Source organism: Adiantum capillus-veneris, chromosome 5 (genome assembly GCF_014529385.1).
Source record: "Adiantum capillus-veneris isolate H3 chromosome 5, ASM1452938v2, whole genome shotgun sequence".
Taxonomy (NCBI): Eukaryota; Viridiplantae; Streptophyta; class Polypodiopsida; order Polypodiales; family Pteridaceae; genus Adiantum; species Adiantum capillus-veneris.
The window spans coordinates 46,559,257-46,578,125 of NC_140935.1; the positions used below are offsets into that span (position 1 = coordinate 46,559,257).

Consider the following 18,869-nt stretch of genomic DNA (forward strand, 5'->3'; position numbering starts at 1 on the left):
AATGACTTTCCGTACTGCAACGTCAGCATGTCGACACATTTTCTGAGTACTCGTATTGGCTGCCACGTCGCCACGTGTGTGTGTCCGGGTGGCTGACACGTCACCAGTTTGTGACAATGGTGACTGTGACGATGATGACGATGGTGCCGTCGTCAAGTCCGAGATCTGCAATGACGATGTCGATGTCGACGACGACGATGGTGTCGATGACGACGACATCAAGGCTGAATATTGAAAACGTTGGCTGATCTGTAGGGCTGAATATGGCGCTGATGATTAGGGCTGAAAACTGAAAATTGTGTCGTGACGACGACGACGACGACGATGTCAATGACGGCGACGACAAGGCTGAAAAACGCTAGGGCTGAAAGCTGAAAACCATCGCGATGAATGACTTTCCGACAAGGATCTGCTGCCGGCAATGAGATCAAGATGCGACGAGGTTAAGGGCTAGTACTATGGCAAAAACGCTGATGGCTGAAAACTGCCCCAAAAACGCTAGGCTCTGCAGTGGATGCAAAACGCTAGCTGTTGTTGGGACTTCTGCTGAGAGGCTCCTTCTGCTGTTGAACTACTCCTCCTCTGCCTCTACTAAGTGTCCAATGGCTTTCTTTTATAGTTTCTTTAGCAATTTGCCCTACCTACTTTTCCAACAAAAGTCACTTATTTTTAAATAATTAAAAAATGTGTACTTTGGAAAAAAGGGTTCTATGCTATAGGAAATGCTCATGCTTAAATGACTGTACTGTGCAAGAGAGGGTATGCAACTATGACCGGCCTGGGCATGCACGTCCTGCTAGAGGCTCACAAAGTGCCAGGCTCAGTCCTAAGCTAGGCTATGACTGATGCTAGACCATGTCAGAAGCATGTCCACGTGGCGCAAGTGAAGTGCGCAGGTGATATCCCCCCTAGTTAAAAGTGAGGCACAGCTGCTGAACTTCTATCTGTAGTTACGATGTTGATTGCTTTTTATGCTTGTGGATCATAGTAACAAGGAACGGCAAAACGAGACCCTCCCGTTCCTAGAACGCATTCCCAAGCCAAAAGCCTCCTTGAAACGAAAACAAAAACGGAAACGGGAAAGGAACGTTGTTCCCTTCCCAAGTATAACCGGAACGACAGTCGGAACGGGGCCTGAAACGGCAAGACCGGCATCCGGAACGCCAAAGTTTAAAATGACAGTTTGGGACAGGTCTTTTGAACTTTTGGGGGGGATGTTATTTCCATCCTCTCCTACATAAAGAAAGGGTTTAAACCCTCTCTCTCAAGCTCTCTACCTCACCCTCTCCCTCAAGGATCTCTCTCCCTTTCCTTTAAGGCTACCGTTCCGCCCTCCGTTCCCATTCCGTCACCCAGAGGTCCCCTATTCTGAAAACGGCATGTTCCCGTTCCTCATTCCCGTTCCAAGTAACTTTGTTGTGGATGAATCACCAATGAAGATTCCTCCAAACCAATGGATACTATGGATGTAGGTACTGCTCCGCTGTAAACATCGACCATACGAGTTACTAGGTAGCCTTACTACTGTCGCAGAATACCAACCCTGATGTTGACTCTGCCTGCGGGCAAGTACTATCACTCCAATAGTCCTCTCGTGAAAACATTGCAGGTGAAGATGAAAGGTAAGGGTGCTCGGAGGTATTTCCAAGGATTTCTTATCGACGGAAGTGGATGCACGTCACATGCGAATGCGAATGCAAAAGAGGCTAGGGATCCTGTCTCCAACTCTTTCCAAATCCGCATAAGAGGCAAGTAGATCTTAGTACTCAAGATTTGGGTTGTCGTGTATCCGATTGCGATCTTCCTTCAAAGACACGGCAATGAAGATGGGAGCTAATGAGTCCATGATCGGGACTCGAAGATTTTGTCAGGAAAGAAAATCTTTAAGAGGTTCTTTGGGTTATTAGATTCTTGAGTTCTTGAGGTTCTTGGTTCTTCTAGAATTGTTCTTTAGGTTCTTCTCTTGAGTTCGCTTTTACTTCACTTGAAAGAACTGAATTGAAAGAGAGACACGAGAGCGAGAGAGAGAGAGAGAGAGAGACGACTCAAGATGTCGGGTCCCAAACCCTCAAGGGTCCCCCTGCTCTGTTGCAAGAGCAAGTACTTTCTTTATTCTTGCACAATGCTCATACGTCTAAATGCTAAGATGCTGATGCTAATGGGTATTGATGCTAATGATGATGGTTACTGAAGGTACTGATGGTACTCATGCTCGGTATTGGTACTAAGATACTGCTGGGTCTATGTCAATGACGATCATGTCGACGACGAGGTACAAATGGAGTCTAAACACCAAGTAGAATTTGTCACTCTACTTTGGGAGAATGAAATGGACTAAAGTGCAGACATGCTTGCAGCAACTATGTCTCCCAAGCACCAAATGGATTAGTCATATCACTATCAAGAACAGATTTCCCGTGCCTCGGGTAGAAGATCTGTTTGATAAAATTTTATTTTATTTTAGAAAAAGATCCTTCTATTAGTTAATGAAAACTGCCCATAGGGCTACATCCACCTCTGCAAGAGAGGGCTACAACAAGCATGGTGGGGAGACTCTCCCAATGCAAAAACAGCATATGTACAATGGGGCTAAATCAAGAGATGGGAGGAGGGAAAAGCCACACAGGTGGACAGTAGTGCCATCTGAGCACCCCCTGGACCATGGAGTAGAACGGCCCAGGGCGCCAGGGTCGAAGGAAAGCCTCGCGGCGCTCCCGCATGCGGTCGGAGCTGCCCTGTAGTCCCTCAAGCTGTCCTCTGAGAGTATGGATCAGCTCTAGCCAAAAGTCACGAACAGTCTCAGCTGGTGGTACAAGGCGAGCCTCAAAGATGCGGAAACAACGGGCCCGCCAGATGAACCAGAGAGCTAGGCCGCTGATGAGCTCCCAACACTCCGCTCTCTCATTGCTCCACTCCTGTGGAGTAAGGTCTGTAGCAGGCTGGAGTGTAGGTCGACCCCCCTGTATCACTATCATCCTCCTGGTGGAAGATAGCTCAAACTGAAGTGCCGGGCCCGTGAGGGTGGACCAAGCCGCTGCCCCCCAAGTGTACTGTCGAGCCGTGGAGAGGGCAGGCATCAGCCGAAGAACTCGTAGCCACACCTGCTGGGCCGAGGGACAGTCCCAAAGACAGTGACGCTGACTCTCCACCAACTGGTCACAGGCTGTACATGCGACCGAGAGACCACTATGTACAAGCCAGCTCCCTACTGTTGTGGCTCTGTGTGCAACAAACCACTGAAACAAGGTGACGCGCCTCGGCTGTCTGGAGTCCCACAACCTCTGCCAAAAAGCTGCCAAGAACTCAACTGTGAGACCCTCCTCCTGCCAATGACGTGCTGCAGCTGAGCGAGCCTCACTCTGTGCTGCAAGTATATGACGTCCAAGCCGAACAGTGTACTGAAAGAAAGGGACTCCTGGGCGGTCTGCAGAAGAGAATGGGTCCCTCCATAGCCACTCACCAGGATCCCACTGTACTCGTGCCAGTGGACAGCACTCCCAAGCCCATAGCCTCCAGTGTCCTGTCTCAAGAGCTGCTGGGTCAGGGTCTATGACGCAAGTCCTCCCACAGATGCCCACAACTCGGATCCTCTGGAAACAACACTCTGCTACCTACGGGGCCTCTACTGCAACTCTCTGTAGTCGTCCCCCACCCTGAAGCTCGAAGAACAGGGCTGGGACAGTCTCTGAGCAAGCCCTGACTGAAATGAGAACCTCCAGTCATGTGAAGGCTCCCATCCACCGGGGTGTTACTGGCTCGAGGGACGTGAGCCAGTCAGCTGGAACTGACTCTGAGATGTCCTGACACATGCTCTGAACCCCTCTCATGCCCTGTAGCTGGACAACCTGCACCTCCTCTGACAAACCTGTGAACTCTAGCCAGTCACCTAGAGAGCGCGCTGGACCTGCTGCCATGGGACCCCAAGAAACATGAGGCCTACTCCCAACCAAGTGGCCTCGCTGAGTGCTAACCATGGGGTTCCAGACGAGGGGCTGCCGTAGGCGCTCCTCCGTGCACGTCGGCTGTCTCTGCTCTAGGCCACGCCGTAATAGCTCCCAAGAACGAAGCAGACTCACAGCGAATCGGTCCTCCAATCTCCTGCTCAAACCAACTCGACGCAACTCTGTAAAGATCCATCTGGTCGAAGGTTGCCAAGGGCCTCCTGACTGAGGCACCCTGGCACGAAGCCTCTGCAACAAGAACTCCTTCCAGGGCTCCTCGCCTGGAAGAAGTCCTCTGACGACGAACTTCCCAAGAAGGGCTCTGCTCTGCTGTGCTGGATCAATGATCCCAAGCCCTCCCTGAGAACAAGGAAGTGTGATGACCGACCAAGCCACCTTGGCTCGGGCAATCTGAGTGTCGCGACCTGACCAAAGGAAGTTCCTGTTCAGCCTCTGTACCTCGCTGATGTAAGAACTCGAGAAGATCCAGCAAGTGATGTACCACATAGTCGCCAACAACACCTGGTTGGCAACTACTACTCTACCAGCCAGCGAAAGTCGGGCTGAGCTCCAATGTAACAGCTTTCTCCTGATGGACAAGAGAAGAGGAGCAATCTGCTGCTCGGGGGACAAATCCAAACCAACCTGACAACCCAAGTACCGAACTGCAGTCCCCGGAGGAATCCACCTGAAACCCTCTCCTGGCATCCAATCTGGCACAGGAGCACTACCAACCGAGAAAGCCACTGTCTTTCTCCAGTTGATCAGTGCGCCCGATGCACAGCAGAAGGTCTCCAAAGCCTGCCCACATCTGTGTAAATTGGCCTCCTGGCCCTCTAAGTACAAGGCTGAGTCGTCGGCAAACTCAGCGTCCAGAAGCTCATCTCCCCGTAGAGGGAGTGCTAAGCCCCTCAAACCAACCTGCTGTGACACCAAAAATCTGCTCATCGCCTCCGCATAGAACAGAAAGAGAAAGGGGGCAAGAGGACAACCCTGTCTGACCGATCGTGTGAGCATGAAGCGCTCACCTCTACCTCCTGCCAAAAGCACCTTACTGTGAGCCTGTCTGTACAAAGCTGACACCCCTCTGATCCAAGCCTCTGAGAAGCCCATCCTGCGTAGCGTGCCCTCTAGAAAGTCCCAGTCGACTCTGTCGTATGCCTTCTCAAAATCGAGAAGAAGAATCAAAAGGTCCTCCCCACGGAGCCGTGCAAGGACAGAAGCCTCCCAAAAAGTGAAGATGTTGTCAAGGATACTGCGTTCCTTGACAAAACCTGTCTGAGTCCCATGTATAAGGCTCTCCAAAAGTGGCTGAATCCTCAAACTCAGAGCCTTGGCAAGAATTTTGTAGGCTGAGTTGAGAATGGTGATGGGGCGCCACTGTCGAATCTCATCCAAGGAACCACCCTCCTTTGGAATGAGGTAAATCAGGCCCTCACTCATGCTATCCGGCATCACTCCTGTGTGCAGAATGTACTGAAAGGCACTACAAAGATCTGGGCCAAGCAGGTCCCAGTACTCCAAGAAGAAGCTGGGAGTCAGCCCATCCTCACCTGGACAGCTACCACGAGGGAGGGCCCTAAGAGCCGTGTGCAGCTCCTCAAGCTGAAGAGGTAACTCAAGCCTCTGCCGCATCTCCTTAGTCACAAGACAGGGCATTTGTGCCCAAACCAGCTCCCTGCATGCATCCTGTCTCTCTGACTCGGGCTCAGCCGACAGTAGCTCACGGTAAAAGTCAGTAGCGACTGCACGCATATCCTCAGGCTCACAAACAACTGACCCATCGGGTCTCCTCAACTGATTGACCTTGGCATGCGAGTGCCGAGGTCCCACTGTCTCAAAAAAACCACCTGTCACCCTGTCACCCACCTGAGTCCACTGAGATGTAAGCAAGCTCCTGTCGAGCCTGCTGTAACTGCTCCTCCAACCATGGACTGTCTGGATGCTGCTCGTGCATCCTCTATAGTGAAGCAATGCCTCGTCTGAGACGCTGCTCCTCCTCTCTCGCTGCAGCCCGTCGAGCCAGAGACTCCTGGAGAAAGAAGTGGCTAAGCTGAGCTAGGCCTGAGGCCACTCTGTCTGCAGGTGGAGCCTGGCTGTCCATGCCCTCTGTCCATAGAGCCTCGACCCTCTCTCTCAGTGTTGAGTCCAACAAGACCCGCTTTGGGATGCGAAGCATCGTGCTCCCACTCCCCTGCCTATCTGCCACTGTGAGAATCACTGGTGCATGGTCCGAGAAGGATGTCCCTGCCAGGATGCCCACTAATCCCCCCAAGTCACTGAAGTGGTCACTAGTGTAGAAGCGATCTATGCGCGATAGATTCACTCCTCCCACTCTGCGGTCCGATCTAGAGAAGGCAAGACTCTCTGGAGGCCTCACAAAGCCAGAATGCTGCCATGTATCCGAGACCCTCAGCGTCATACAAAACCTCTCCCAAGCTGCTAACTCGACTCCATGCACAGTAGCATGGCTGCCTCCGATCCTGTCAGAAGGGTCCTCCAACATGTTGAAGTCCCCTCCTACACACCACTGGTCAACCTGTGGCAAAGACTCAACAATCTGTGACCAAAACTCTGCACGAGCACTCGCCACATTGGACGCATAGATGTTCAGGAAACCCACAAGGCTACCCTGAACCTGCATAGTAATCCACTGAGCCTTGCCTGGTACAATAATCCCTCTGCCCACAATGGCCTGCTGTAGTGAGTCCGCAATAGTCATACATACCCCACCCTGGATGCCTCCAGGTCCAAAAGCAGCTGACCAAAAGGTATCATAGCGTCCACGCAAAATCTGACCACATCGCAGAATGCGGCTCTCAGGCAAATGGTGCTCCTGAAGCATAAGGAGATCAATCTCTCCTCCCACAAGGCAACGCTGAAGCTCCTGACGCAATCGGCCCCGCTGTCGCTGAAACTGGGGCCCACCTAGTCCCTGCACGTTCCACGAGACGATCCTCATGGGGAGCGAGAGAGAACAGATGCTGCCGCAGCAGCAAGACGAGCTATCTTCGAAGCAGGCTTGGATGGGGAGTAATCCGCATCCGAGCGTCCTCTAGATAGGTGAGACTGCAGCGAGTGGCTGGTCCAAGCCCAAGCAGAGCGAGCCGTGCGTAAAGCAACCTCCTCTGTCCAGGAGTCCTCATGAATGAATACATAGCAAGGCAAACACTGCGTATCAGCAAAAAAGTACACCACAATGTGTCTACATCCTGCTGAGTCTGGGGGTGTCACCGCAAACTTGGCCAGTGGCCACAACGTCTGCAGCAAATCTGTAACGCCAAGTTCTCCCATGTGGTGAGAGAACTCGAGAACCTGTGTATGCAACCATCCCACCACTGAGTCGAGGGACCACTCTGTCTCAGTCCTGCCACAGAGGGGGAAGGAGAAACCAACTGCTGAGTCCAAGGCCTCTGTCCCCCTAGCGGCGAGGAACAAAGCGTGGACTCTGAAGCAGGCTGCCTCGTGGTCTGCTGCGGAGTCGCCAAGAAAACGAGTAAACCCGTAATCGAAGAAATCCCAGCGGCGTCGGAGGTCAATGCTCGTCAAACCACGCGGGATAGCTGCAAGAGAAGATGTCTGAATCTGCAGAGGGGGCTGCATGAAGGGCTGACCCTCTCTCGCTAGGCGACTCGTGGCAAAGGCGCTGCCAAGAGATCTCCTAGCCGCCGGCGAGGGTCCAGTCTCCTGAGCCGACTGAGGTACTGAAGCAGGAGGAGGGGGAGAAGGGGCTTGGGGGGGCGGGGGAGAGGAGAAGCGGGGTGGGGCGGCAGAGACATGGGGGGGGGGGGGGGGCGAGGTGGGGGGTGAGCGGTAGCAGAGGGCGGGGGAGGGCATGAGGAGGAGGAGGGGAGACGGAAGGCGGAGCGGCTGGCGAGGGTGAAGCGGAGGTGGAGGCTGGCGAAGGAGGCTCCTCCTGCTCAAGAGGCCCAAAGCGGTTCCCCGTGGGAACCCACTGCTGCTGAGTAGGCACTTGGGGGCCACTCTGAGTGCCAGGCTGTCGCTGTGGCCCCTGGCGTCGACGGCCACGGGCCTGCTGCCACCCCTCCTCCGCTGGAGCCCCAGGCTCGGAGGGTGGCACTGAATCTGTGCTCTGTGTCGCTGGCTGTGGTTGCGGCCCAGCCTTGGCAGGTTGGGGCTGAGGCTGGGGTGCGGGTCGTGGTCTCCTCCGTGGACAGGCCTTCGCTAGGTGGCCCATCTGTCTGCAAATGAAGCACTGGTTCGGGAGACCCGAGTACTCCACACTCTGTCGAAACCAACCCCCACTCACCCGAGGCAGAAGGATGACCTTCGGGAGCGTGTGGGTATCTCTGACCAAAACTCGAACTGAAGGGATGCCAGCCGCCTTGGCAGCTATTGATGCTGCCGTACGAGGTGTCTCCAGGACTGTCCCGATGGCGGAGCCAATCCTGGAGAGAAGTGGAAGGTACTCCCTCCGTAAACCCGGAAAGCAGACTGAGATGGGGATGTCTGCCTCCTCTACTAGCACATCCGAAGTCGGGTCAAAACCATGTCGCCACTGTCGAAAGTGGGCGCATGATGCTCGGATGGCCAGTGGACTCATAGCAATGACCTTGGAGGCCATCTCGGAAGTCTCGAACTCAATCTGGTAGTAACCCCGTCCGAGAATCTGGACATCCAAGATCTTGCCCACCTCTGCGAGAAGGCGGGCCTGGAGAAGGTCTCGCAGCTCTCCTCTGCTAGGTCGAGTGCCGAGAACCTTGCAGATGACCGAAGTCGCCTGCAAGCGCTCTACCTCTGCGGCAAGGCTCGCTTGCTCTATCGGCGAAAGAGCAAGTCGAATGGTGGGCTCGGCGGGGTCGGGCGAGGGGGCTTCACGCGAGTCCCTCTGTGGCGAAGCTGGAGCCTCCATCTGTGTCTATTGCTGTGGCGTAAGAAGAGGACGACGGGAGGATGCGGCAAAAGGCCCGCAAACACTGCTCCAAGGAGTTGGAACAGATGCCGAGAGTGCCGAAACTGCAGGGAGCAACCGAGGCGGGGGGCCCAAACTGATGGGTGAACGGGCCGAGACGGGGGGGGGGATAAAGCGGGTTTGGGCTAAGGGATGAGGGCGTGAGGCGGCAGCATGGGATGAGGTTGAGGGCGGGTGGCGGCAGCAGGGAGCTGAGGGCGGGCAGAAAGGCTGGAACAGGGCAGCGCGAGGGGGGGGGCAGCGGGGGCAGCGGGGGCTGAGGGGGGCAGCGGGGGCTGAGGGCAGCACGAGGAGGACAACGAGCAGCACGTGAGGGAGGGAGGGAGGGGAGGGGGGGGGGAAGGAGGCGATGGCGATGGCGCAGCGGGAGAGTACAGCAGCAGCGAGCTCCAACTCTTCGGAGCTTTAGACAATTTAGATCAGAACCTCTATCCTGTTTGATAAAATTACTTCAATAGGATTGACCTTAAAAGTGGCTATCATCAAATACGGATAGTGGATGAAGATATCCTAAAGACCGTGTTTCGTACAACGTTTGGCCTTTATGAATATCTAGTCATGCCTTTTGGCTTGACTAATACGGCCGAGGCGGGCCGTACTCCTCGTGAGAATCTTCTTCATGATCTCTTCCCGCATCCCCAGATGCAAAGAAAGTCGATTGATCTCTGTTTGAATCCATAAGTGTCGCGAGAATTTCCCGGTAGAAGAGAAATCGGCCGTGCTCTGATACCACTGTAACAAACTTGGACACTTCAAGTCAAGATTCTATCGCGACACAGCAGAGATTCACTTCAAAACAGTTCACAGTTCACAATTGATTCGACATGGCCCGGCGGAGTTCCGTGCCTAGAGATATTGGCCCCAAAGACTGGCGCCCCTTTCGGTATTTCTCTTTGTATTAATCTGTGCTCAATGTACAAGAGAGTGAGAGGGGTCTCACTCTCAGACACTACGTCCGATACTCTAGAAAGTGGGAGCCCAACCACTTATTTAAAGGTTTACAAGGGATGCCAAAAGCAGAGCCCCAAAAGCTTCAAAATCAAAAGCTTCTTTTAAAATCAACTTAAAATAAAGCAATTTATCCAAAGCTTCTCAAAAATAAAGCAAGGCTTCCAAAAAGCTTCTAAAAATTTACGTAGCATTCTCATGCGCCAAAAGCTGCAATTCCGTACAGCTGTCGCTTTTTCCACTGCAATTTGCATCGCAGATCACGGGTCTGTACAGCATGCCATGTCAGCAAGTCTCCGTAATTTCCGAGACTGCCTGCCAAAGAGACTCTGTCTGCTGCCATGTCATGACACGTCACTAGTTTGTGACACACGTGGCGCAAGTGAAGTGCATAGATGATATCCCCCCCTGTTATGAGTGAGACAGAGCTTTTGAACTTCTATCTGTACTTATGATGGTGACTGCTTTTGATGCTTGTGGATCATAGTAACAGGGAACATGCAGAACGGGCGGAACAGGACACTCTCGTTCCCGGAATGCATTCCCAAGCCCGACGCCTCCTCGAAATGAAAACGGGAAGGGAACGTCGGGACATAACCGGAACGGCAGTTGGGACACGGCTTGAAACGGCCGGAACAACATCCGGACCGCGGAACGGAAGAATCCAGAACGCCAAAGTTTAAAAAATTGACAGCTTGGGACAGGTCTTTTGAACTTTGGGAGGGGGTGTTATTTTCATCCTCTCCTACATAAAGAAAGGGTTTAAACCCTCTCTCTCAAGCTCTCTACCTCACCCTCTCCCTCAAGACTCTCTCTCCCTTTCGCTTAAGGCCACCGTTTCGGCTTCCGTTCTCGTTCCGCCACCCAAAGGGTCCCCCGTTCCGAAAACGTCTTGTTTCCATGTAACTTTGTTGTGGATGCATCACCAATGAAAATTCCTCCAAACCAATGGATACTACAGATGTAAGTACTGCTCCGCTGTAAACACCAACCATATGAGTTACTAGGTAGCTTTACTACTGTCGCAAAATACCAGCCTTGATGCTAACTCTGCCTACGAGCAAGTACTACCACTCCAATAGTCCTCTCGTGAAAACATTGCGGGTGAGGATGAAAGGTAAGGGTGCTCGGAGGTATTTCCAAGGATTTCTTGTCTCGTCGGAAGTGGATGTTACATGCGAATGCAAAAGAGGCTAGGGATCTTGTCTCCAACACTTTCCATATCTGCATAAGAGGCAAGTAGATCTTGGTACTCAAGATCTGGGTTGTCGTGTATCCGATTGCGATCTTCCTTCAAAGACATGGCAATGAAAATAGGAGCTAACGAGTCCATGATCGGGACTCGAAGGGCATGTCAGGAAAAATTTCTCCAAGAGGTTCTTTGGGTTCTTGGGTTCTTGAGTACTTGAGGTTCTTGGTTCTTTTGGGATTATTCTTTAGGTTCTTCTCTTGAGTTCACCAAGCCGAAGCACACCCAGAGCTCTGATACCAATCTCAGGCGCAACGAAAGTGTCTAAGATTTAGCTCGAATCTAGTACTCCGCACAAACACAAGAAACACTTCACTTGAAAGAACTAAATTGAAAGAGACGAGAGAGAGAGAGAGAGAGAGAGAGACGACACAAGATGTCGGGTCCCAAACCCTCAAGGGTCCCCCTTGCTCTGTTGCAAGAGCAAGTACTTTCTTTATTCTTGCACAATGCTGATACAATGTCTAAAATGCTAAGATGTTGATGCTAATGGCTATTGATGCTAATGATGATGGATACTGATGGTACTGATGCTCGGTATTGGTACTAAGGTACTGCTTGGTCTATGTCGATGACGATGATGTCGACGACGAGGTACAAATGGAGTCTATGTCGACGATGATGATGTCGACGACGAGGTACTAATGAGGTCTATGTCGACGACGAGGTATTGATGGGGTCTATGTCGAAGACGAGGTACTCATGGAGTCTATGTCGACGACGACGAGAAACTGATGGGGTCTATGTCGTGACGACGATGACGATGGTGACTATGACGATGACGATGGTGTCGTCGTTAAGTCTGAGATTTGCAATGACGATGACGATGGTGTCGACAACGACGAGGACGTCAAGGCCGAAAACTGAAAACATTGGCTAATCTGTAGGGCTGAATATGGCACTGATGGTTAGGGCAGAAAACTGAAAATTGTGCCGTGACGACGATGATATCGATAACGACGACGACGAGGCTGAAAAACGCTAGGGCTGAAATCTGAAAATTGTCGCGATGGATGGCTTTCCGACAAGGATCTGCTGCCGGCAATGAGATCTAGTACGCGACAAGGCTAAGGTCTGGTACTATGGCAAAAACCCTAATAGTTAAAAACTGCCCAAAAACGCTAGGCTCTGCAATGGTTGCAAAATGCTAGCTGCTGTTGGGACTTCTGCTGAGAGGCTCCTTCTGCTGTTGGATTACTGCTCCTCTGCCTTTACTAAGTGCCCAATGGTTTTCTTTTATAGTTTCTTTAGCAATTTACCCTACCTACTTTTCCAACAAAAGTCACTTATTATTAAATAAGTGAAAAAAATATGTACTTTGGAAAAATGGGTTCTATGCTCTCAAAAATGCTCATGCTGAAATGATTGTACTGTGAAGAGAGGGTATGCAACTATGACCGGCCTAGGCATGCACATCCTGCTAGAGGCTCACAAAGTACCGGGTTCAGTCCTAAGCTAGGCTATGACTAATGCTAGACCATGGCAAAAGCATGTCCACGTGGCGCAAGTGAAGTGCGCACGTGACAACAGGGGTGATCGTAAACTCTCGCCAACCTCGAACACTGGGGGAGAAACAACATGTCTGTCCTATGAGGAGGCACCCTCTTCCCTGGTATCATTCACTCCGTCAGTCATAGTGTAATTCAAAGTTTTTGTGCTCTGTGTCCCCGCCGAAAACCAACCAAGACTCACTTCTTTAAGAAAAAGTGATTCTGTCCCAGCAACGGAACCATGAAACCAGCACGTAGACTCGCCTAGAGGACGGTAGACTTTAGCTTTTACCAAATCTTTACATTGTTATACTTTATGACACAGAGGAACTTCACAAATAAGCATACGGCTGGAAATTACACTGCAAACAAAACACAGCCTAGGAGCTAGAGTGCTTCCAAGCAGACAATGGCATGGCGTTGGCCCGAAAGCTTGGCACCTCTCTCGGTATTTCTTTATTCAATTAAAACATTGGGATAAAACCTATAAATTCCTCCCACTTTTATTGGGCTGAAAATGACCTACTATAGCCCGGCGGTAGCATAACTACTAGGAGACTTCACATACAAAATCCCCAAGCAAAAGGTGACTTTCTCGACACATTTGAGCACTTTCCAAAACCTAGTGAGAAATTACAGCAGGTTGAATTCTCTGTTTTCTGCCCCGAAAATGCACCAAAACACTTCTATAGTGATCCCCTAGCTTCCCCAAAGCTCCTAGGGGTATTAGAGATCAAAAAGGGTCAAACCCTAAACCTACAAAAACACACAACAAGCTGTAATTTACTGTTTTGGGCTTCGTTTCGCGTGCCGATCGCATCTGTAGCAAGGCGTCGAGCTCCCACACTTGTAGGGCTGCTTGCCCTTTGAATCGGACGAGATTTCTTGCGTGAAATCTCTCCAAGATCACCTTGTACCCACGGGGGATTAGCAAATCCAGTACCTGTGCAAGAGGCTCTTGCCTTGACAATCGCGCATGAACCCACAAAACTGTACATACAGATGGAAAGCCATTGAGCTAGGTATTACGTTTTTGTATTCAAAGGGGGGGAGAGGTGCACGAGAACGAAATCTTCGTGATACATAAGACGAGGGAGAAGGCAAGCTTTCCATTAAAGTTGTGAAACCTGCATCCACTACTGACACACATACTGTAGGCACTTAATGAAGGAAAAGCAACCTCCTCTCAAAAATGAGCGCCCCCTCTTCATGTTAAGTTTACCCAATCGATCTGGTGCTGCCATGTGTCCCATTTGCTCTTTTGAGTTAAATTCCTAGTACCCACCAACTTATAAAGTGTGGCAAGGGGGCTAAATTAGACAGCCTTTTACTCCTCAGATTTCAATGCTAGGTGGCCCAACCATCTCGTCTCGACCTGGCCTTTACTGCTGCATGTGAAACTCTCGGCCGTAGATCATATACATTGGCCATACAATGTCCGACCATTTGTGACTTCAAAAAGAGGGTCCCAAAAATTAAATAAAAATCAAGGGAAAGAAACCAACTAAAGTTAGTGGTTGCCACAGCCTAGTGACATGTCCTCCCAATATCTGCAAGTTTGGACGTGCCACGTCATCAGTTCGTGATACCAATAAATGACACAAATGCAGTCACAAAACATAAAGACATAAACTTAGTCTATCTAGATGGCACTCAGATCGGAGTCTGTCTGAACAAAGTTAAGCTCCAATTACAACCAAAGGATCCTAAGACCGCAACCTGCGCCGATCAAAGGGTTCCATTTCCAACTAAACGATGCCCATACTACAACAAGAGCTTCCAAGTACAACTAAACGATCCCCAAACCGCAGCCTGCACAAGTCAAAGGCGTCCATTTACAACTAATCGATCCCCAAATTGTACTCTGTAACGTTAGAGGTTCATGTAACAGCAATGCAACCAGAATCAAACAAGTTCAAAGAAGATATAATCTATTTTAAACAATTCCCAAACACCATTCTCAAAAAGTATCTAAATACAAAAACAATAAACAAAATCATTTTGAGCTTCTATGAGTCTGACTCTAAAAATGATTGTCTTGTCATCCTAATCCAAGGTAATGTTTCAGTTGTGGATACGAATGGTAGCATAATTTCGATGGTGCCAAGGCATCCCAAAAGGTGCGTCATAATGACTTAAATCCATGATGTGGAAGTCCACTTTGTCATGGTACCCTTGAATGGTGATAGAAAGAGCACCAAAAGGAGGAACAATACTCATGTCTCCTTCTGCTAGCTCTGTTTCAATTCCTCCAGCAAGTTGATCGTACTCATAATCCATGGTTTTCAAAAATTATGGATAGCTGAAATTCTCAATAGCTCCAAGATCAAAGAAGATGAGTACTTTGTTGCCACAAATCTTTCCATAAGCTGTGTATAACTCTTTAGAAGCATTGAGTGTGATAATTACATGAATATATGGAGCAAATCCCCTGGTCAGAAGTTTTATTCGTGTGGACAAACTTAGGAAGTGTATCCATATTAGAAGCATTTGAAACACCTACCTTTGTATTGGAGAGAGTTTCTCCTTGGCGAGCAGTATGGTGAGGCTATGAAAGTATGGTCTAAGTGACAAAAATCCCTCAAATTAGAACATTGTGGGTGATGATTTTGGGACAAAACTGAAACAGACTTTTAACACTTAAACAATTGGAAACTGAGAGAGAGAATCCAAACACAGTTGACACGGAATGGTATTGTTCCACTCCCAAAAGCAATGGCCCCATAACCTTGGCGCCCTTTTTGATATTTCTTTTATATTGATCTTCAGAGAGACAACCGCCAAGAGGACGACTCTCTCCAATATGCAACTGCCGAATCGAGAGTAGCCTCCTCCAAAGGCTCCTATTCAAAGGCCACTGGCCAAAAAGCATCAAATACAAAAAAGCTACTCCAAAAGCATTTGTTGAATTAGTGCCCAAAAGCACCACCAGTTTTGAGGCAAAAATGACACATCAGCGTCGAAAAATAGCGCTGAATTTTGCAAAAATTCTCGTACAACAATGCCACATTATCACTCGGTCACTTTTCACTTGCAGGCACTTTTTCCTCTCCTCTTTTGCTAAGGCTGCCATGTCATCACTTTTGTGACACCCTTCCCCTAATCTTTTTGAGCCTTGCCTTCTCAAACCGAAGAAAGCCTACTCACCTACTTTCAATTACACTTTCCTAAGGTGCTTGTCAACTTCCTTCGTGTGAATCTATTGAGACTTCTACAAAGCCTCTTCCACCTTCGCAAAAGATGTAGCCAAGTTCTCCACAAAGTGATCTCTACCTCAAACATCTTGTTCTTAGTACACAAGATAAATAAAACCTTCTTGCCACCCTCAACAATCTCAAAGGAACCCTTCTATAGATGTATGAACAATGTTGTTGTATGCAATCTCCACCAAAGGCAAATGCTTGTCCCACTCGGACTAATGATTTGCGACATAGCATTTGACAAATCTGAATACCTCTGAGTTGGTAATCTTAGACTAGCCATGTCCATCCACGGATAAAAAAACAGTAAGAACTTGAGAAGCAATACCCAAGTTCTGACAAAGAGCTCACCAAAACAAACTGGTCATCTGAGGGTCTCTATCTGACAAAATGGATATAGGCCTCCCATGACATCTCAGATCTGAGCAATAATCAGTTTAGCCATATGATCTGCCTTAATGGTCACCTTCACATGCTCACAACCAAGTGCTCTATGCCTATCATTGTACAAACCATACATGTCGAGATAAAGGTATCCACATCTATCTTGATTTTAGGCCAAAAGAAATAAGACTCGATTTCCTTAACTGTTGCATCAATGCTCCTATGACCTGCAAAAGGCCACTTACAACACTCAGTCAAAACTTGTCTTACTCCTTCTCTCACGTTACCTCAAACTCTTCGAGAAAAAGGGTGGTAACTACAACAACTTGCGAGTTGCATGACAAAGCATAAGCAACACGACAAACCATAAGCAACACATTCTTCTTCCCCTTTACATGCACAATCTAGAAGTGGAACCAAAAAAGGAACTCTGTTTTTGTCATTTGCTTATCTGACAACTTAGTCAAAGTCAAGAAATACTTAGCTTTTCATGATCACTAAGAACAATGAAGTCGGTGCCTGGCAAACAGTGCTTCCAAAAACTCAAAGTATGAATGAAAGCAAGGGATACTTTTAAACCACCCTAGATAGGAATATTTTTTGATGCAGCATTTGCGAATGTTGCTCTATATATCAGGGTCACCAAGGCCTATAGTAGTATGGCCTTTTCACCACTTTGTGGTACACAAATCGTATTTGAAATGCTTCTGAAAAAAATTGCATACTCACAACTAGCAAGTTTTTTGAATGTGCACGCAAGTGCTATTTTTAATGCTGTTGTAAAAGATCTAATGTACTGACTCAGTAGCACATGCCTCTTAGTAAAACAAAAAGTCGCTTGATGAGTTCTTGAAGTGCTCCCTGTTTGAGCAAAATGTCACTCGAAGTATAAAAGCAGGAAGAACAAAGAGGTATGGCCATTTCTGTGCAGGTCTACCAATTGTGAGTAAGAAATTTTAGGGGCAGTATACTCTACAGGTTCTTTAAAGCTCAAATGCTCTCCTCTCTCAAGTAATTGACATGACTCTGCAAAAGAAAGCGCCTAATGGTGAGGACATAGGACATGAATCTCAAATGACTAGTGCAGGTGACATTTCTGTGTAGCATGCGCAAATGGAGTAAAAGGTAAAACAGAACACATCTGGCCCCATTGCATGGATACAATCTCATGACCGATGGCCCACCCACTTAAAATTTGAAGAATCAAAGGGCACTCAATGTAGACGCTTAGGATCATGAGGATCGGCCCATTACCAGATCACATCTGTTTATTGAATCTGAGTGAGTGATATCATGCATTAATTAAAGACCCATTTCTTTTTGAAATTAGCATTACAACTCACAAAACAAACCCTTGGGATGGTTGAGATACGTACACATTTCCAGTTTCCGCCAACAAAAAACTGCCAAAAAAAGGCGCATTTGGTTAGGGAAGTTCAGATGTGCTAAAGCAATCTAAAAGAATGCAAATTGTAACCTACAGAAGCCTCGTGCATGTAAAATAGACGAGCCCATACAGTAAGAAAACTGAAGGAATCGTTCTGCTAATGTTCACTAAAGCGGACGTATAATTTGGCCTTTCACGATGAAAGATTTGCCCTTAATATTTCACTAACTAGTGACCCACATGTAAAAAATAATAAACTTCACCCTCCTGCATGCATCTGAATTCATCATGTCAAAAAAATTCAACCTTGCCAGTCCCCGCCATGGTAACAACGCCTCTGGAGGAGCGAGCAGTCACAAATTGTTGCAGATCTGCAAAAGAAGAGGAGACTCGCATGCACTGCTCAAAACCAGATCGTCGAAGGCCACTGAACTGGGTACAAGCGGGGCCTGATTGGATGCATGCCGGTTTTGCAGATGCCGACATGTAGGCAGGAGTAGCCATTAGCCCTGATCGTGAGAAAAGCAGGCCACGTGAGCGGCAAAGGACGGAAGAAGCTTACGAGTCGTCGCAGCACGAAATGTGATGATGGAGGTGCTGCAGAAACCCTAATGGTGCACAACCAATGACATGCATAGAGATATACCTTCGGAGCTTGAAGGATACGCAACAGGAAAACCCTAGCGCAGGTGGAATTGGAAGTGCTGCGCAAATTCAAGACAATGGGCTCAACGAGAAGCGGGCTTCCTCCTTGTGAAGCTCGCCTGGTCGGCTTTCCACGTGGACACTTCCAATTGTTGGGATATTCTTCATTGTTTTTACTTTCTGAGGTGGATTCGCATTTTGCATGCGTGGCATACAGTCATTGGCTCAACTTCCAGGATCCGAGCCACCCAGAGCCTCATGTATCGGATTATACATGCCGCTAGACTGCTGACGTGTCTTATTTTAATTTCTTTGCTGCTTCCAGGTCACTGTCATGCATAGCTCATGCCCACACGCTCGATGCAGGATCCGCCCACACTTGTTCCAGACAGCCGTGTTCACACTACGAGAGACAGAGACACTGGGCCACGTTCTTTAGGCTGGGTTCACAAGAGGGCGGCGGAAATTGCAAAGAAAAAGACCCTTTTCCAGGTGGAAGAGCTTCATCTCCAACTCTTCCGCCGTCCATCAGTTCACACGGGAGGTGGAAATAGAGAACCAACATATCTTCCGCCGCACCATGCATTCACACAGGGTGGCGGATGAGAAATTTGATTAACATAAAAACCTTTAGAAAAAACACATATAGAGAAGCTACATTGAAGATGTATTAAAGGAATCTCATGAGATAC

The 18,869-nt window shown here is 49.0% G+C and overlaps 1 protein-coding gene across 1 annotated transcript in view; it reads right to left on the minus strand.

The window, feature by feature from the left end:
• LOC147457250 (triosephosphate isomerase, chloroplastic-like) overlaps positions 1-18,334 on the minus strand; it is a 28,428-nt gene extending 10,094 nt beyond the window's left edge. Inside the window, exons 1-3 of the mRNA XM_086512194.1 lie at positions 18,179-18,334; positions 17,839-18,041; positions 17,522-17,548 (exon numbers count right to left, since the gene is read on the minus strand). Of these exons, the coding sequence (XP_086368320.1) occupies positions 17,522-17,548; positions 17,839-18,036 (225 nt within the window). The 5' untranslated portion in view covers positions 18,037-18,041; positions 18,179-18,334. The remainder of the gene's footprint in view (positions 1-17,521; positions 17,549-17,838; positions 18,042-18,178) is intronic.
• Between the last annotated feature and the right edge of the window lie 535 nt (positions 18,335-18,869).